This window comes from Epinephelus fuscoguttatus, linkage group LG18 (assembly GCF_011397635.1).
Source record: "Epinephelus fuscoguttatus linkage group LG18, E.fuscoguttatus.final_Chr_v1".
In the NCBI taxonomy this organism is placed as follows: domain Eukaryota; kingdom Metazoa; phylum Chordata; class Actinopteri; order Perciformes; family Serranidae; genus Epinephelus; species Epinephelus fuscoguttatus.
In genome coordinates, this window is record NC_064769.1 from 22,733,017 (window position 1) to 22,748,924 (window position 15,908).

The 15,908-nt window shown below is 41.5% G+C and overlaps 1 protein-coding gene across 1 annotated transcript in view; it reads left to right on the plus strand.

Moving 5' to 3' along the window:
• The window catches only part of si:dkey-1d7.3 (transmembrane protein 132D), a 46,810-nt gene that overhangs the window by 22,502 nt on the left and 8,400 nt on the right, over positions 1–15,908 (plus strand). Inside the window, exons 4-6 of the mRNA XM_049603787.1 lie at positions 337–508; positions 5,020–5,163; positions 12,256–12,464. Of these exons, the coding sequence (XP_049459744.1) occupies positions 337–508; positions 5,020–5,163; positions 12,256–12,464 (525 nt within the window). The remainder of the gene's footprint in view (positions 1–336; positions 509–5,019; positions 5,164–12,255; positions 12,465–15,908) is intronic.

Below are 15,908 nucleotides of genomic sequence, written 5' to 3' on the forward strand. Positions count from 1 at the left end.
CGCATTAGAATCACTGCACCTTTAAAGCCACCTTTGCCCACTAAATATACCCCAGCCTCACTCGTCGGGTGTGACCAGCAGCTCCTAGTTGCTAATGCTAAACAATCTTAACAAACTTTTGATGGATTTTGTGATGTAACTGGCATTATGGAGCCAGTTCACTGACTTAATGACTCTTTTTTTAACTTTTGCTACTGTTGCAGTATGTTTTAGTGTTTGGCATCATCCCATGATAACAACTCGTGGCCTTACTGGCAGCTGTTCAGCAAAGGTTACCTAAGCCTGCTTCAACTTGTCTAACCCTGTTGTATTTTAATTTTGCTTTTCTCCAAACAGGGGTCTTCTGGAAGTTTTACAACTGGACTTTGTGCCAAAAGATGTTTCGGAGCAGGCTGAGAGTCAGACGATCTCCTGGTGTCTGGAGTTGCCGGGGAACGTCAAGGATGTGGGCATGATGCGGATCTACACGACTCAGAGGGACTACGTGGGGCTGGCACCTCTGGTCATGGTGAGGACAATATCTGTGTTAAATTGTGTGGGCTTTCTACATATACATACATTGTAGTCTTATTGATCCTGATGTTTGTGAAGGGAGGAGGCCTTATTACGGCATAGGATGACGAGGAGCTGTTAATTGTAGGTCACTTGGCATTGCCACAGGTGGAACATTATGGCAGGGCATGAAAGGGTCTCCCACTTCCGTACTCACTCTTGATTAAATTGGTATTTATTGCATCAATAAAAGACAGTTTCAGGCACTAAACCTCCTGATGATTTCCTTTACGTATAAAAAAAGATGATATCATTTGAAGTTTACTTATTAGTAAGCAGTTTTTTGGTCTACTCACCTGCAAGTAAAGGACAACTCCTGGTTGTAGAAGCAAGAGCCACATCTCTTGATCATGCAGATGTTGCAGTCTTTGTTGTGCCATCTGGATGTGAGACACGATTGGCCTCCTTATTAAAATGTCCACCATTTCTATCATTAATTAGCGTTTTCTGGTCTTACTGTTGATTGTCGCTGTTGATGTAGTTGTTCCTCCGTGTCAAATTATTATACTTCTGCACAGCAAGTTTCAAGTCACCTCTGCCTGTCTGTGTGCGCCAGACATTTTATCATCTGTGATGCATTAATATTACTTTTGATGCTCAGACTAATTCCCCGCGGCTATGTGTACTCGAAAACTTTTACATCTCGAGACAACCGGTAGATATTACGATGTACAATCGGTGCATGTCTGTCTTTGACAGGAGATTCAGTGGGTTATTTCATGCTACAATAGTCAACATGAATCAGACATACACTGGGGAGCAAATATGTTTCATCTCAGTCACTTACAGGATTCACATGAGGGAAGAAACATTTTTTCTCTCTCTTGCACCAGTGGAGGAAATAGACTTATTAAGTGGGCTGTGGTGTTTTTCTTTTTGAGTAAAGTTGTCGTAGCTTTATGTTTATAGCAGAACAAATTACTGCTACAATTACATGTGAACAGAAAATGTACATTTATTATTTATTATTGAAGGAAAATGAAGGAAAGGCATGTTGGCAAAGAGGTGTTTGCATGTTCTTCCCATCTTCATGAAGTCTTATCCCCCTCACATATAACTCTATAAAGTGAGACACTACAGGTGAATAGGGTAAAATTTTAAAATAATAGATGTCATCATGAAACATCCTCAGTTGATTACTTACAATAGTATGAAAAAAAAATGTATTACAAGTTTTTAACATTTTAATGTTTAATTATGCAAATTAGGCATTATCTCATTAAATATGTGCTAATTTGCATATATTTTAGGAAGATAAATCTGAACATCTGATAAAGCCAGGTGCAAAAAAATGTTTTCATTTTGTTTACATTTAAGATGAGAAAGAAATTGCAGAATGATTTAAGGATTTCTGCTTTTATTACCTAGAAAATCAAAATATACTGACCATAGCCTTAAAAAAATCGATTTTTGCCGTATTTTTGGGAATAAAATGTCACATAAATCAGGCTAGGAATGATTTATTAAGAAATCCCTGTAAATATCTTCAGAATATAGCGAGGTGTATAACTAGTGTAGGTGCTACAGAGTCTGAGATGTTCGACTTGGAGCATGACAAAAAACTCATTTTGAGAAAAGGGCATTCAAAGATTTACAGAGGGGAATTTAATGCATTTCTATTGGAAACATTGCTCACAAATAGAATAAATGTTCAGGTCCTTAGTAATAATAATATAGTATTTCAAGCTAATGAAAATTGATCATTTGATAACATGACAGGCATATAATGCCTACAGCTGTACCCAACTAATGAACATATAGGCCTACACTGCACAATGCTAACTGTTTGGTAAATTCGACAAGACAAAATGTAATAAAATAAACGTCTAAATGTATAATTTGAATATTTTCTTTATATCACTTTGACAGATTACATAGTCTATTCAAGGAGTAAACTAGCCCAAAATCTTAAAATTGACCCATGCATGAAAAATAGATGTTTTTGCCTGCCATGTCTCGCCATAAAGGATTTAGCACTTATAGTCACTGAATGAACAATAACTGAAGGAACGATTGAACACACCATACCAAGGCTTACCATAGAGGATAAATATAACTCTGTTTGAAGCACAGAAGCAGATTTAAACAGAGCAGAACTATGAGGTGAACTTGATCACTGCGAGCCAGATTACTGGGGATCTCTGTGGAAACGTTGGACGTGGAGATCTCTCAGTGTGGCGCTGGCAGCACTGCAGAGCGTTAATATTGTTTTCTGATTCTGTCCGACTCCTGATCCACTGGCTTATGTTTGGGTCAGTGTCGCAGTCTGAACTAGAGCATGTCCTTTTTGAATTGCGGTCAGCAGCTGTCAGGCCGACAGAGTTCAGAATGTGAATCTGCCCGGGAACATCTGCCGAGTGTTTCCTGATCTACAAACATCAGGAGGAGGGAAAAAAAAAAACTCTGATCACTCAGCGCTCCTTACACACACATTCTGCCACTACCTATAATAGATTAAAATGACCTTATCAGAGATCTTGTAAACTGGGAAGTAGTTGTAAATCCATGTTGAAGGAGGAGTCAAAGTGTAAAAATAATCAGGCTGGATGTTTAAGAGCTAAGCTGCTGCTGGAGGTGGGCACAAAGTGGGAAAATGGGTGTCTGAGTTGTGATCCAGTGACACAATACAGCAGAGGATTTATTTTCATCCAGGTGTGTGAGTCTGTGAGAGACAGACATGTTCTCATCACAGAGAGATTTTTTTTTTAGCACATCTGTCCAGTTGGGAGCGTTGCATCAGTGTGATTTAAACGAATCAAGTTTGTGAGCCTGTGAGTGTTTTAATCTCCGCTAGTATTGCTAACACCCTGTCGTCCCTGCCCCCATACAGAGAGTGATGACTGTCCATGGTGGCAAAAGATCCTGTTGACAGTAAAAATACTCCTCTACTCTACTGTTAAAAGTGAAAGTCCTGCACTGACAATGGTACTTAAAGTATGTAAGTATAGTCGGGAAAATGTGTCACAAGTGTTACGTAAAGGGCTGCAGCTGACGAGTATTTTCATTAAGGATTAATCTGCTCATTATTTTTACAATTAATCAATGAAATTTATGAGAGCAGTGATGAATACCCATCACAATTATCCACAGCCCAAAGTTACACCTTAATGACACTTGTTGTTTCCAACCAAAAGTACAAAATTCTAAATTATTAGAAATAATCAAAAAGAAAAGCATCACCTGTGTTTCACAAGTGTTTTTGCACGAAAAATGACTTAGGCTAATCCAGGGGTAGGCAACCTGTGGCTCTGGTACCATTTGGGTTCTTTAGCCCCTCTCAGGTGGCTCGTTGTGGCTTTGACAGAAAAATATCACATGAAATTGAATAAAGTTGTTTTTTTTCTCCAACTATTTTTATTGGGTTTCCAAAGTTGAACAAGTCATGGCAGTAGTATAAAAGTGAAGACAGAATTTCTGGTACAACAATATAAAAAATACCCTTACAGGTTAGCTTGACCAAGAAATGTTTTTTATTTTTAACATTTTTATTTTTTTATTATCAGTATTTTTGAAGTTTTAACATTTATCACTTGAGCCTCCCTCACTGGACTAGCTATGAATTCCAAGTTCATAAAAGTAAAAGTCTCAGAGGAAAACACAGACTTCAGTAGCCTGTGGACATCTTAAGTGCTATATCATAGGCAACTGGACTTGCTTAAGTTTCTTGAAGACGTTTCACCTCTCATCCAAAAGGCTTCTTAAATTCTAACGGACTGGTGTGGAGTCACAGGCTTTATATTCTGTGTGGGTGTGAACCCTTATAGAGTCATTAATGTCACATGTGAGTCGTTAAGGTTAAATGGGTCCAAGTGTGAATGGGTGTTAAGTCGTTTGCTGTCATCTTGCATAAGAAGTGAAACGTTTTCAAGAAACTCAAGCAAGTCCAGTTGCCTACGGGGCAGTCGAAAGTTTGGGTTTTAGAGACATTCTGCTGTGTTTGTAGTAACCCGGAGTAAAACTGATAATGGTGGATACTTTTGTTATAGTTCTCTGTATGCAGTCTGAAGTTGTATTGAATATGCTGAATGATTAAAATCAAGCCAAGCTACAGTGTAGCTTAGCTTGCTTTCTGGACCTCAATAAAACCAGGTAGCAGCTCCTCCGTAAGGTATAATACACTTTCTTCAGTGTCGAGGAACTGATTAGATTACATCTAAGACTGTTTGATTGCTTGGAACTAACCTACTGTATCTTTGGCTGCTGTGGTGCGAGGAAGACGAAGAAGACGGGGAAGTGGCAGGGTATTTGATTAACTCAATTCCTTGTTATTTCTGAAAGTTAACATGTGGTCTAGTCAGAGCAGCCATTCATCTTTAGAAAAGCTTGATATATTTCCCGACCTTTCATTTGACATCCAGCAATTTAGCTAAACTATCTCAGCCTTCAACCTTTAAACCGCACTCAGAAAACTAAAAACACATCCACGAGTTTGTTACTGGAGTTAATTTTGTCCTTCTCTCCGCACAGAACACTGATATCTTGAACACTGCTGTGCTGACGGGTGAAAGAGTGACGGTACCTTTGAAAACTTTGGCTGTGGAGGCTGATGGCTCCGTCACCGATGTGACCAACTACACCAGCTGTCGGTCTACAGAGGAGGAGATACTCAAGGTAAGCCACAAGAGTTTTTTGTGATAAACATTTCATTGAATATATATATCTCAATGAGTATGTACATGACAGGGAGCTCAGCCATGGGTTTGTCTTTAAGGGCCGTTAGTGTAGTGAGGACATCTTTCTCATTTCCAATAATACTGTTCTATCCTGCCTAGCAGAGAGAAGGATATCTGTTCATATGCCGCCACCCTAGCAAGCAGATTATGCCAGTCAGATGCCAGATTGATGGTGCGCGAGCTGACTTGAATTGTTGCACGACCAGTCTACCAAACATGAAAATAGTCTGGACTTACTCAGCATAGATAGAGACAATTGTGTTTTTCAGGATGGATGGGTCCCCCAACAGAAATAAAGGAAAGGAAAGGGGACACTCGTACAAACAATTCTGTGGATGAGGTCCAAAACCTTTGGGGCAATCCCATAGCATATGAGTTATTGTACCCTCATAGGAGTGGTGTAGTGGAGCAGATAGTCGGGGTATACCCACCTCTTTTTCTGTCCATTCAAGGTATACATACCTGTCAGGCAAAAAGGCATTGTAATGTATCAGAGAGTATACCCACTTCCTCCTCGGTTACCTACCCATCTACCTACATGTAGTAGAACACCCGCTCATTATTTTGAAGTCATACTTTTCATTTAGAGACTCTTACTTTGAAATCTAGTTTCGTAGTGAGTTACTTCAGTGTCTTTTTACTCTGTTCATTTCGGCAGCGCAATCATCTCTGGTGCAGAGGTCACTGATGATAAACTGAGTGTTCACACACTTCTATGCTGCACCCTGTAAAGCCTCTCATTTTGCCAGTGAAGAGCTTAAACCTACCTGATGACTGTGTGTTCTCTGACTGACCAGAGCCCTGTAGTGGTCAATATCCCGAGTTCACCAGTTAAAAGGGTCATTCCCCAACATCTCTACTATCTAAAAAATCTTAAATTTCATTCATCTAGTGCAAATATCACATGGCATGATGTTGACCCATTCTTTTTCTGTAAATCAACTTATAAAAATCTTTTTCCCTGTACAGTTTTAAGGGAACTGAGTGCCTAGTGCTTTATTTCTCAGTCCCTCCAGGCTTTCACTGTCTGTTTTTGGGATTGCTGCAGCCCATAATGATTTCACAGCAGCTTTTCTGAAAAATTGTGATGCATGTCATGGTGTTTGTGGGTGTTTTTTTGCAGTGAAATTGGTGGGGGCAAAAATTACAAAATGGCTGTGAGGGGCTGACAGCTTATCAGCCACAATCAGCTATTGCTGCTGTTCAAAGCAGCGCTGACGGACAGGCTCTTTGAGCAGCTCTCCTCCTGCTCTCTCTGCTCCGTTAGCATGAGCTAACACAGCAGCAGTGGCTAACATCCAACACAGAGCCATTTAAATAGTCCCAACAATCTCACACCGAAACAGCTCAACTCTGTCTTTAAACTCATTAATAAGCATTAGGTAACATTAGCCATGTGGTGCTAGCCCTGTTAATGTGTGTGTGACACAGAGGTCACACAAGATAGTTATAACAGAGCCTGGCCCGACCCTGACAGACTTTTTGATTTAAGTCCAAATCCGACCCGAGCCCAATGCACTTTGATACCTGACATAGTTATTGTTATCATGGTTACAGCTCGTCTGTTTAGCGTGATCACACATGGACAGTGTATAAATGACCATCAAAAGGCTGCTGTTATGCACAGTCGAACACGCCACACGTACAACACAGCACACACACTCAATTGCAGCAGAGTGTTGTGCTATAGTTTATGTAAGTGCTGGAATTTGTTATTTACGTGACAGTGTCTGAACGCAACACAAAGATTAGCATGTCAAGTGGGCCAAACCCAAACCCAAACCTGAGCAAAATTTCTGATTTGTTATCCAAACTGCTTGACCCATCAGGTTTGGGCTCGGGTTGGGTATCCACACTCTGGCTCACACTCCTGCAGCAGCAGCAGTCTCATGATAAACAGAGAGATCAAGAGAGAGGACCAAGGAAGGGCTGAGCAAATGAAATCACTGCACACAGCTCAACAGTGACATGAGATTTCACCCATTTTAAAAAGTCAAATTTACAGTAGAGTTGCAGAGATTGGACGAACTGCAAGATCATGCAGAATTTTGGGGGGATTGGCTGAATTTGCTGTAATTGTTGCAATCGAAACATCATCACCGAGGGGCAGATTTCTGTAACAGCATAGAGTAATGAAGAGATGCTTCACTATCCCTACCATAGCTTGAGTTCATAAAAGGGGGTTTAATCAGCATGAATTGAAATAAATACTGTTATCATTTCTGTGTTGCTTGTAAATATGTTTGCTTTATGTCTGTATGGAAAAATGCCTGGGGATTATTATGGTAGATGTATCATTTGTGACTCAGGACATACCTTGTTTTTGCTATAGAGCAAGCACACTTTCACACAGAAATGTTAAAGACTTTGTTTCCAAATTCCGAATAAAAAACCCAAATTATGTGTACACCATAAGTATAAGCATATTTTTTCTTTGAGCATGAGGTAAATTAATCACATAAAGTGAAAAACAAACTCCTTTCCTTTTATGCAAACTTTGTAACTCTCCAATGTATCTTGCATATTTTTTTGTATAATACTTCTCCAGAGTTTCTCTTTAGTGCATTAATGCCAGACAAGTTAATCTTAAATTATGTGTATGCACACTCCACAGTATGCATAATCAGATGAATTTGTTCTAAACAAATGAAAACAAAGCTTTTTTATATCCAAAAAAAAAAAAAACCCAGCCTTTGTTTCTCCCATATTAAATTCCAGTATGAATTGAATATATCATTAAGGCCTGATTAGCATACAAAAAAGAAGTGTTTATTCCTGTGTATAAATCCACATCCAACGTCACTGTGCTATCATACTCAACAATTCCAGACTGTGTGTCTGTGTGTCAAAGCGTTGTGGATAAAAGCAGCCTCTTCCATATGGCATTAAACACTGAGCTCATGATCCCAGCACTCAGTCCATAAGCACAGTGATTTGACCTTTAAGTAATGGATCCATGTTACCGGGACAGTAGGAGCAGAGAGAGAGAGACGGAGAAGAGAATACCAGAGAGGACAAAAAGGAATCATATTATTTCCCATTAGACGACACAGCAGCCACTGACGAGGCAGTGTGCTTAAGTGTGTAAGCTTAAGAGAGTGAGAAAGAGCCAAAAGGAGGGAGACTGTGTTTGTAATGATTTTCTGTATCTGTAGAGGAACTTAATCCAGTTATTATTGTGTCTCTGAATGGTCTCGTACGCTTACTGCAGTCACTGACCCCTCTTAGAGCAGTGCCACCGATCAGAGGAAAGTAAACCTTGAAACCATAAATCTTATCTTTTAGGCAGCCACGAGGGTGGATCTCTATTAGAGACTCATTCACACACAGTACACAAACTCTTACATTCAGCTAACATGGTTGTGTGAATGTAAGAGTTTGTGTACTGTATGTGAATCAGTACACAAACTCTTACATTCAGCTAACATGGTTGTGTGAAAGAATTACTCTGTAGTTGCACTTTGACCTCTTTAAACAAACATATTGAATTTTCTTTGCCACTTCAAGGCAGAAGAGCAAGTTGACTTTAAATGATTGATTAAGTGAAGCTGCTATTGAGGAAGGGGACAGCAAAGGCTTGTCATTTTCACATTACAAATACTAAGTTAACCCATGCAGCTTTAACAGCAAAACATTTACAGTATACTTTACATTTGTATTGGCCATTTAGAATACGTCTTATAAAGCTATATATGTACATAAATGGGAAGATATCGCCTATAACACATGGTCAAGATGACCTGCTGAAATTCAAACTGAGCATCAGAATGGGGAAGAAAAGTGATTTAAGTGACTTTGAACATGGCATGGTTGTTGGTGCCAGACAGGCTGGTCTGTCAGAAACTGCTGATCTGCTGGGATTTTCACGCACAACCATCTCTAGGGTTTACAGAGGATGGTCCCAAAGAGAGAAAATATCCAGTGAGCGGCAGTTCTCTGGGTGAAAATGCCTTGTTGATGCCAGAGGTCAGAGGAGAATGGCCAGACTGGTTCAAGATGATAGAAAGGCAACAGTAACTCAGATAACCACTGGTTACAACCAAGGTCTGCAGAAGACCATCTCTGAACCAACAACACGTCCAACCTTGAAGCAGATGGGCTACAGCAGCAGAAGACCACACCAGGTGCCACTCCTGTCAGCTAACAACAGGAAACTGAGGCTACAGTTCACACAGGCTCACCAAAACTGGACAATAGAAGATTGGAAAAACGTTGCCTGGTCTGATGAGTCTGGATTTCTGCTGCCACATTCAGATGGTAGGGTCAGAATTTGGTGTAAACAACATGAAAGCATGGATCCATCCTGCCTTGTATCAACGGTTCAGGCTGCTGGTGGTGGTGTAATGGTGTGGGGGATATTTTCTTGGCACACTTTGGGCCCCTTAGTACCAAGTGAGCGTGGTTTAAACACCACAGCCTACCTGAGTATTGTTGCTGACCGTGTCCATCCCTTTATGACCACAGTGTACCCATCTTCTGATGGCTACTTCCAGCAGGATAACGCACCATGTCACAAAGCTCAAATCATCTCAAACTGGTTTCTTGAACATGACGATGAGTTCACTGTACTCCAATGGCCTCCACAGTCACCAGATCTCAATCCAATAGAGCACCTTTGGGATGTGGTGGAACAGGAGATTCGCATCATGGATGTGCAGCTGACAAATCTGCAGCAACTGTGTGATGCTATCATGTCAATATGTACTGAAATCTGTGAGGAATGTTTCCAGCACCTTGTTGAATCCATGACACCAAGAATTAAGGCAGCTCTGAAGGCAAAAGGGGTCCAACCTGGTACTAGCAAGGTGTACCCAACTAAGTGGCTAGTTAGTGTATTATCTTGTGCTCAGCTTCTCCTTGAAAGTTACTTAAAATAAAGGATAAGATAAATGCATTGTCTTAAAAACATTAAATGCTGATTGATTTTAAAAGTCTTCCCTGCATTTTCCATTGATGTATGAAGAGAACTGAAAAAAACTTTAGAGGCAGGATGCCATTCATTCCTATAAATGTTGCTCAGTGGCACACAGAGCCAAAAAATAACCTGCCGCATATAAAATTAGAAGAGCAGGCACATTAGAGACTTCCACCAAATCCACCAGCCAGCTACTATCGGTCATGAAAGAAGAAGAAGAAGATATACTTAATTCACCCCCGAGGGAAATTGACTCTCACTCTCACTCTGTTGTCACATACACACAGACCTGAAATACGCATACATGCACAAGGAGGTCCTATGCATGTATTAAATGAAGAGATGTCAGAGTAAGGGGGCTGCCCATGGACAGGCACCCTGGGCAGTTGGGAGTTTGGTGCCTTGCTCAAGGCAGGAGGCAAACTAGCACCTCTCCAGTTGCCAGTCCATGCTCCGTATTTGGTCCTGATGAGGACTTGAGCAGGTGACCCTCCAGTCCCTATGGACTGAACTACTACTGCCCCCCAGTTAGTACTCTGATAACTTGAATGGGGATAAAGTATGTAGTCATGCAGCTCTTTTAGACCCCTCCACATGTTATCAGACTGTATTGATCAAATTCTGATAGTAAAACGAGCAATTTTGCAGCGGTAATGACACTGAAAAAAGGTTAGCCAGTGATTAACAGGCGTCTCTTCATGTGGTGGACTCGAAAGTTGCAGTCCCACTGTTTGGCAACAACAAAAACTTGCTTCAAAGCCCGACACACTTCCTGGCGGCCTGTTTTTACTTCCTCATAATGTTCTAACAGTATGATGTTTACCATAATGGATTCACAATTAAAGTTTCACAAGGCTGCTTATGGATTTGTATAATGAACACTAATGAACAGAAAATATTCAGCTTTCTGAAACACAGCAGGATTATTTGCAAAATGGCAGGGTGTGATGTAAAGTATACTAATGGGCTGAGGCATGCAAAACCACAGGTACTGGTATTTTAAGATGCAACATTCTCTATCTACAGTAGACCCACAACAGTGCGTGTAGACATGAGCCTGACCGCCAAAGGGTAAAGAAGGAATGGCTGAAATAATGCCTAAAGAAATCCTTTAATCGCAGAATAAAGAGTGAATTTTGAAATTTTTTATTGTGTTGATTTGTCTAATCACAGAGCAGACAGAAAAAAGTGCTTATAAAGTTTATTTTTGTCAGTGTCCGTTGACCCTACATGACATTAAGCTGCACTGGAGAGCTGCAGAAGACATCAGAGATCTTGATGCGGACCAGTCAGCGTGATATAAAAAGGTCCTCACAGACTGGTCTCCCTTAACATTTCCACAGGAGTTCAAGTTGACTTGCCTTAGAAGTCATTCCTCCCTCTGCTTTTTCCTCTCTTTCTCCACCTCCTCCCGTTTCACCTCCCTCTCTCCAGTGCCACACTCTACTCTCCAGTCTAGTGCCCTCCAATTACTGCTGTGGAGCCACTGGTTTGTTAAGATAAGTGAGGCGGCAGAGAAGATAGGCCTCCAATCTTAAATAAAACACACCAACTGCTGTGTCTCACCTCATTGCTCTCACTGGTGGGGACCGCACCGCTCCCGCCTACCGTACAGCGACTACAGGAATAGTCGTCAGGCAGAGCTCATTTATATTCCCCAACAGTTTCATAGAGACCGCGGTTTTGAATTTACATGACATAAACAGAAACATTCTGCGATTCCCTGGCCAGGCTTTGGAAGTTGTACGAAATGAATAAAATGTGTGTGTCTGTGTGGTTTTAGCTTATTTGTATTGGTGCCTCTGTTCCACCTCTCCTCTCTTTGTCAGATTTTAGTAAAACTTTCTTTATTCGTTTTCCATGGGGCTTTACATGGAAAAACCTCTGCGAGTGTATGTCTGGAGGAAGCTGAATTTAAATCAGTAGACGACAGTTTGGTCCCATCTCAAGTCCAGTGATTCTGAACTTTTTAAAATCACTTTCTTGCCTGATATTAAGATACATACATATAGAGTGACAAACCGGAGAGAAGGAGAAGAACTTCGAGCTAGATACAAACCTAGGACAACACCTATAAGCCTCTCATTCACCTTTCTTTTTCTCTTCCTCCTGCAGGTGTCAGAGCGGTGTGACTACATGTACGTAAACGGGAAGGAGACGAGAGGAAAAAGCAGGGTGATGCTCAACTTTACTTACGGTTTCCTGAGTGCCCAGCTGGAGATGAGCGTGTGGATGCCCCGCCTGCCTTTGCTAATCGATGTGGCTGACCCCGAGCTCAGCCAGATCAAAGGCTGGAGGGTCCCTGTGACGACAGGCAGCAGGAGGTACGGCCAGTTGCATTGATATACATCTTTAATTGCTAGAGGTCTCGTTATCTTGATCCAGAGGTTGCCATGTGAAGAAAATCAGTAATCAGAATCAGCTTTATTGGCCCAGTATGTGTGCACATTAAAGAAATCTGACTGCTATACAGCTGAGTTTGATATACTGCAGTGGCAGGTATAGTGAGAACTGGGGAACTTGTTTTTAGATATATATTTAACCACAACAGGGAAAAGCAAAAGTGGTACAAAGACATTGTTTTGTACTGTAAGTCTCATGTCTTGGCTATGAAGTCCTGAATCAAGTCCCAAATCAAGACCAACAAGTTCTAGGTCGAGACCAAGTCCTGAACTTTGTGTCTTGTCCTAGAGGACAGCTGCAACATTTGGCTAACTCTACTTCTTCCCACCTGTCAATGATAGACAATTTTAATAGACAACATGAAAAAGTGCAACAAAAGCTCATTGATTTCATGTTTCCAAGTTCTTGGCTAACATAAGGCGAAGCTATATCTCGGCAAAGGACATTAACACTAGCCTTGTGCGTTCACTCTCCTTTGTGAAGCCAAAAATGTGGAAATTCTTTCATCTCCATCTGTGATTTTTGAGCCAAATGTTTTGCGTGTTGTCGCCTGTTTTTTCTAGACCACTTGTGGTAATCTGAGGTGTCATCTGTTGTTTATGTGCTGGTCTGTGCCAACTAAAGCACTTTTTTCCTCTATTGGATTGAAGTTTAATTGTATTTTAGATTTATTGTCTGAGAAGGATATTTGTTTTTACAGCCAGTACCAAAGAACACACAGATATACACACAGCAACATACAGATATCCGCGGCAAAGAAATTAAGTCGTTCCAAGCCATGATAGGTTAAAGTGCAAGGCATGTGACTTGAGTCCACACTTCTGGTTAAAAGAGCTGAATGTTTCCTGCCAAATGACACTGCTCAAAAAACCTAAGGGAACGTTTAAATCACACATCAGATCTTGCTGAATGAATTATTCAAGGCATCAACACCTTCATCATCCAGGAACTGCCTACGCACTCTTGACCACATGAGGCTGGGCATTGTTCTGCACCAGGAGGAACCCAAGGCCCGCTGCATCAGGGTAAGGTCTGACAGTCAGTCTGAGGATCTCATCTTGGTACCTAACAGCAGTCAGGGTATCGTTGGCTATGACATGGAGGTCTGTGTGACCCTCCAAGGATATGCCTCCCCTGGCCATCACTGACCCACCACCAAACCGGCCATGCTGGATAACGTTCACCACAGCGTCTCCAGACTCTTCCACGTCCGTTTCTGTGTTTCACCTGCTCTCATCTGTAAGGAGAACAGGGCGCCAATGGTGGGCCTGCCAATTCTCTGACGAATGCCAATCAAGCTGCACGGTGCTGGGCTGTGAGCACAGGTCCCTCTAAAGGACGTCGGGCCCTCAAGCCACCCTCATGGAGCCTGTTTCTGACAGTGTAGTCAGAAACATGCACACCAGTAGCCTGCTGGAGGTCATTCTGTAGGGCTCTGGCAGTGCTCCTCCTGTTCCTCCTTGCACAAAGGAGCAGATACTGGTCCTGCTGCTGGGTTGATGCCCTTCTACAGCCCTGTAGCTCTCCTTGTGCAGCTGTAGCTGTTCTCCTGGTGTCTCCTCCATGCTCTTGAGACCGGAAACTTTCCTTCGACCACACATATGCATGTGCCATCCTGGAGGAGCAGGACTACCTGTGCAACCTGATTGGACTGCAGGTACTGCCTCATACCACCAGTAGTGACAAGGACACTAGCAGAACACAAAAGTAGAGAAGAATCAGTCATTAGGGATAAGGAGAGAGCAACTGTCTGTGGACACTACATGTAAAACCATTCCCTTTTTGGGTGTTGTTTTGCTTTTGCCTCTCCATTGCACCTGTTGTCACTTTAATTTGCACCAAAGCAGCTGAAACTGATTCACAATTACTTGTGCTTCCTAAATGGACAGATTGATATCCCTGAAGTTTCGTGGACTTGATGTTATACTGTGATGATCATGTGTTCCCTTAATTATTTGTGAGCAGTGTAAATGTTATGTTGTGAGATATGTAACAGGAGAATGCATCAGCTGCTGTGATGTACACTGAGTCAGCCACGACAGAAATCTGTCTTTGTGAAGTTTACTACAATCAGTTTTTGTTGACACAGTGTCAGAGGGATGTGGATTCAGCTGTATGGTAATTCCTGAGTCTGTAGTTAGCAGTGGTATTGCATTGGATTACAGCACACTGAGAGGTGTATTTCTAATATCCGTCTGTATACTATAAATGCAGTCAGTAATAAAAACATCACATCTGTGTTGGGTGCATTAGTGGGTAGGATGCTGTAGAGCCAACACAGTTGCCCTAGAGACAGAGGTTAGTGGAATTTCACTCAATACTTACAGTAAAGTCATTATTTTTTCACTCAATATTAATGATGATGGCCAACTGTTAGCCTGTTTGAGGCTTTCATTTCCCCAAACATTCAATACCCACAAACAGATACAAGGTCAGAAATGTGAAACTTCGATGGCCTACTGTAATGGCCAGTCTCTGCTCATGGGAGTGAGGAAGTTTCTGTGCCATGCTTGTGTTGCTGCATGCTACGGTTTGGTACGTGTGCTTATATGTAGCAGAGAAGCAGCTGGAATTTCTGTCTAATTGGGAGCGATGGAACAGACTGGTGTTAGACTTTAAGCTTCATACACTGAATTTAAATTCTGAAATATTGAGCGTGCCATCAGGTTGTAGCAGATTATCATTTGCTGTTAAGTTATTTTTATCTCTGTTGCATTCAAATTAGATTAAAAGAAACATGTGCAATCAAATCACACTAACAGACATGAATTAATAGAAAAATAACACGGTATAAGTTAATGTTAATGAGCTGCCTAGCAACCCCATAGAAAGCGTGAAGGCTCGAGGGTCATCAAAGGACTAGTGGAAAAGTTGAGTACACCATGGCAAAAAGACCCAGCATTGAAACTTCAATGATCAAAGTGTTCAAGTGTCTTTAGCAATCAGCAAATACAAAAATACCATTACTCAAATTAACGCTTTGAATGCTGATATTTCAAAGACGGGTACTTGAATCAAATCAAAGACAAAGCTTAAACTTGAACTAAGTACAGTTTATTCTCTACAGTGAGTCGAACAAAAGGATCAGGTGAATGAGTTAGTTTGCCGGTGCTGAGTCACACTTATTTAATTCAAGCAGCATCTCCATCACACGTTAAGCTCTGACCTTGGGCTGTATAATAATGATGTTTATTTGGACTGCTGCTCCTGACAGTGGCTTCCTGTCTGCAGTGTGAAAGCAAATCCTCCAGCCCTCCAGCACACCTGTGGTGCAGTGCGTGGCGGTCCAGCTGTGCTTACGATAATTATACAGACTGATCATCGCTGAAGGGTTTGAGGATGGTTCTCAGCTTAACCTCCATCAC